Here is a 1,827-nt window from a genome sequence, read left to right as displayed (position 1 = left end):
GTGTGTGTGCGTGCGTGCGTGCGTGCGCGCACTAGGCTAGGCATGGGCCGTTTCCCAGTTTGACGGTTTACGTGGTTTGAAAAAGTCACGCTTTCAATCATCGCTCCAGCTGCGTGTCACTGGTAACGAGCTGAGGGGACTCGGAAGCAGAGCGCAATTTGATCGGCTGGGCGTTGAGGAAACAAGCCGCCTCCTTGAAGTTGCAGGAGGAGGGAGGGAGCGAGATGAAAGGGAGCCAGCAGACTCGGATGCTCTTTTGCTGTTCATTCATGTGCAAAAAAAAGAAAAGAAAGGTGCCAACCGGTACTCGTTCGCCCCAAGGACAACATGAGTGGCCCACAGATCTGTTCGAAAAAGAGCTTAGCAGAAGTGAGACACGAATCGAGGGCTCCGTCCTTTTAGCAATTACCCACAATGCACTACCGGCGGCCATATTGGAGGGCTGTTATTAACAAGCATACTCGAGTATGGCTATAATGTGAACATTTCTTGAACCTTCACATCTTTTCTTATTGTGCCAAATATTCTATGCCCGCCTTGAGCTCCAGCAGGGCCTGGGAGCCCTGCCGGGCGTAGCCGGGGCCCAACACCACCAGCAGGCGGCGACTGCGTGCCACGAAGCTCAGAGTCTCGTCCGTGATGGCTGATCGGAACGAGGACAGAAAGAATGTCAGCCACGTTTTGCAAAGGTCCCGCGTCACCGAGCGACGTGTTTTCTCAAATCCAATTATTCCATCCATTCAAAGAAACAACAACAACAAAAAAATGGCTACTGCTACCTACGCTTGGTAGGTAGCAGGAGAATTTTTCAATCATGTCATTCTCATTTGAGTTCCTCTAAGCAAGGGAGGGAGCACTGGAAAAATTCCAAGCAGACATATTCTCTCTCTCTTTCTCTCTCTCGATATGTACGTCTGTTAAAAGTGTGAACTCACTCCCGCCTGGCAGGCTGTCTCGGTCAAAGATGCACACCGTGTAACCCAGATGGTTCTCCAGGACTGTGCGGAGTGTCCTCAGAACAAACTTCTCCTCATCGCTGTTCCTGGCGTATGAGATGTACACATCGAACTCCTTGTCGTCTACGCAGGTGCGCCCACGCACACACGCACACACACACACACACACACACACGCACACAGGTGTTATTGACAAGAAATCACTTGACATGATGCACGTCAAAATTGGAAAAAAAAATCAAAACAGCGTAGATCGGCACCATTGAAATGATAACGCAAACTATTCTGAGAAAACCAAGATCAAGTTTTGGGGCGGGGCTACCGTGAGTGCAAGAAGAGCGGATGATGTTTGCAGGGTGGACATTTTTCACTCCTCTGGGAAGACTTGAACGGGATGCTGCCAATTCCAGTTTTGAGTTGAACTCAGAAATGAACAAATTGAAGATTAAGACTGGTACCGTTTGTCTAGATTTTGTGGGAAAAAAGTTGAACGGGATGCTGCCAATTCCAGTTTTGAGTTGAACTCAGAAATGAACAAATTGAAGATTAAGACTGGTACCGTTTGTCTAGATTTTGTGGGAAAAAAGTTCATTGAAAAATCTCTGAACGCGACCTCGTTACGCCCTTTACATCGAATGTTACGGATATTCCGGAAAAGAAAAATCATGACTTCATTTGTTCCAACAATTTGGAAAGGAGCAAAAAAAAAACCAAACTTGGTAGCTAATCGCAATCTCTGTTCGACCACGCGCCAGGAGGCATCTTTTCTTTCGGGTCTCGGGTGCAGTAACGCGTCTCCGCTCACCCGTGGGCGGCGGAAGCTAGCGCACCAGTCCGACGCTAGCCGCAAGCTAACGCCTTGACGCTGACC

At 48.8% G+C, this 1,827-nt stretch overlaps 1 protein-coding gene across 1 annotated transcript in view; it reads right to left on the bottom strand.

Annotated features, from left to right (window-relative positions):
* Window positions 1–1,827, bottom strand: part of il1rap (interleukin 1 receptor accessory protein) — a 22,203-nt gene that overhangs the window by 15,818 nt on the left and 4,558 nt on the right. The window contains exons 5-6 of the mRNA XM_019867200.1: window positions 936–1,042; window positions 537–643 (exon numbers count right to left, since the gene is read on the bottom strand). Coding sequence (XP_019722759.1) covers window positions 537–643; window positions 936–1,042 — 214 coding nt within the window. The remainder of the gene's footprint in view (window positions 1–536; window positions 644–935; window positions 1,043–1,827) is intronic.

Source organism: Hippocampus comes, unplaced genomic scaffold (assembly GCF_001891065.2).
Source record: "Hippocampus comes isolate QL1 unplaced genomic scaffold, H_comes_QL1_v1.1 scaffold49, whole genome shotgun sequence".
NCBI lineage: Eukaryota > Metazoa > Chordata > Actinopteri > Syngnathiformes > Syngnathidae > Hippocampus > Hippocampus comes.
Note: the sequence above shows the minus strand (reverse complement) of the source record. Positions and strands in the feature narration are given on the sequence as shown.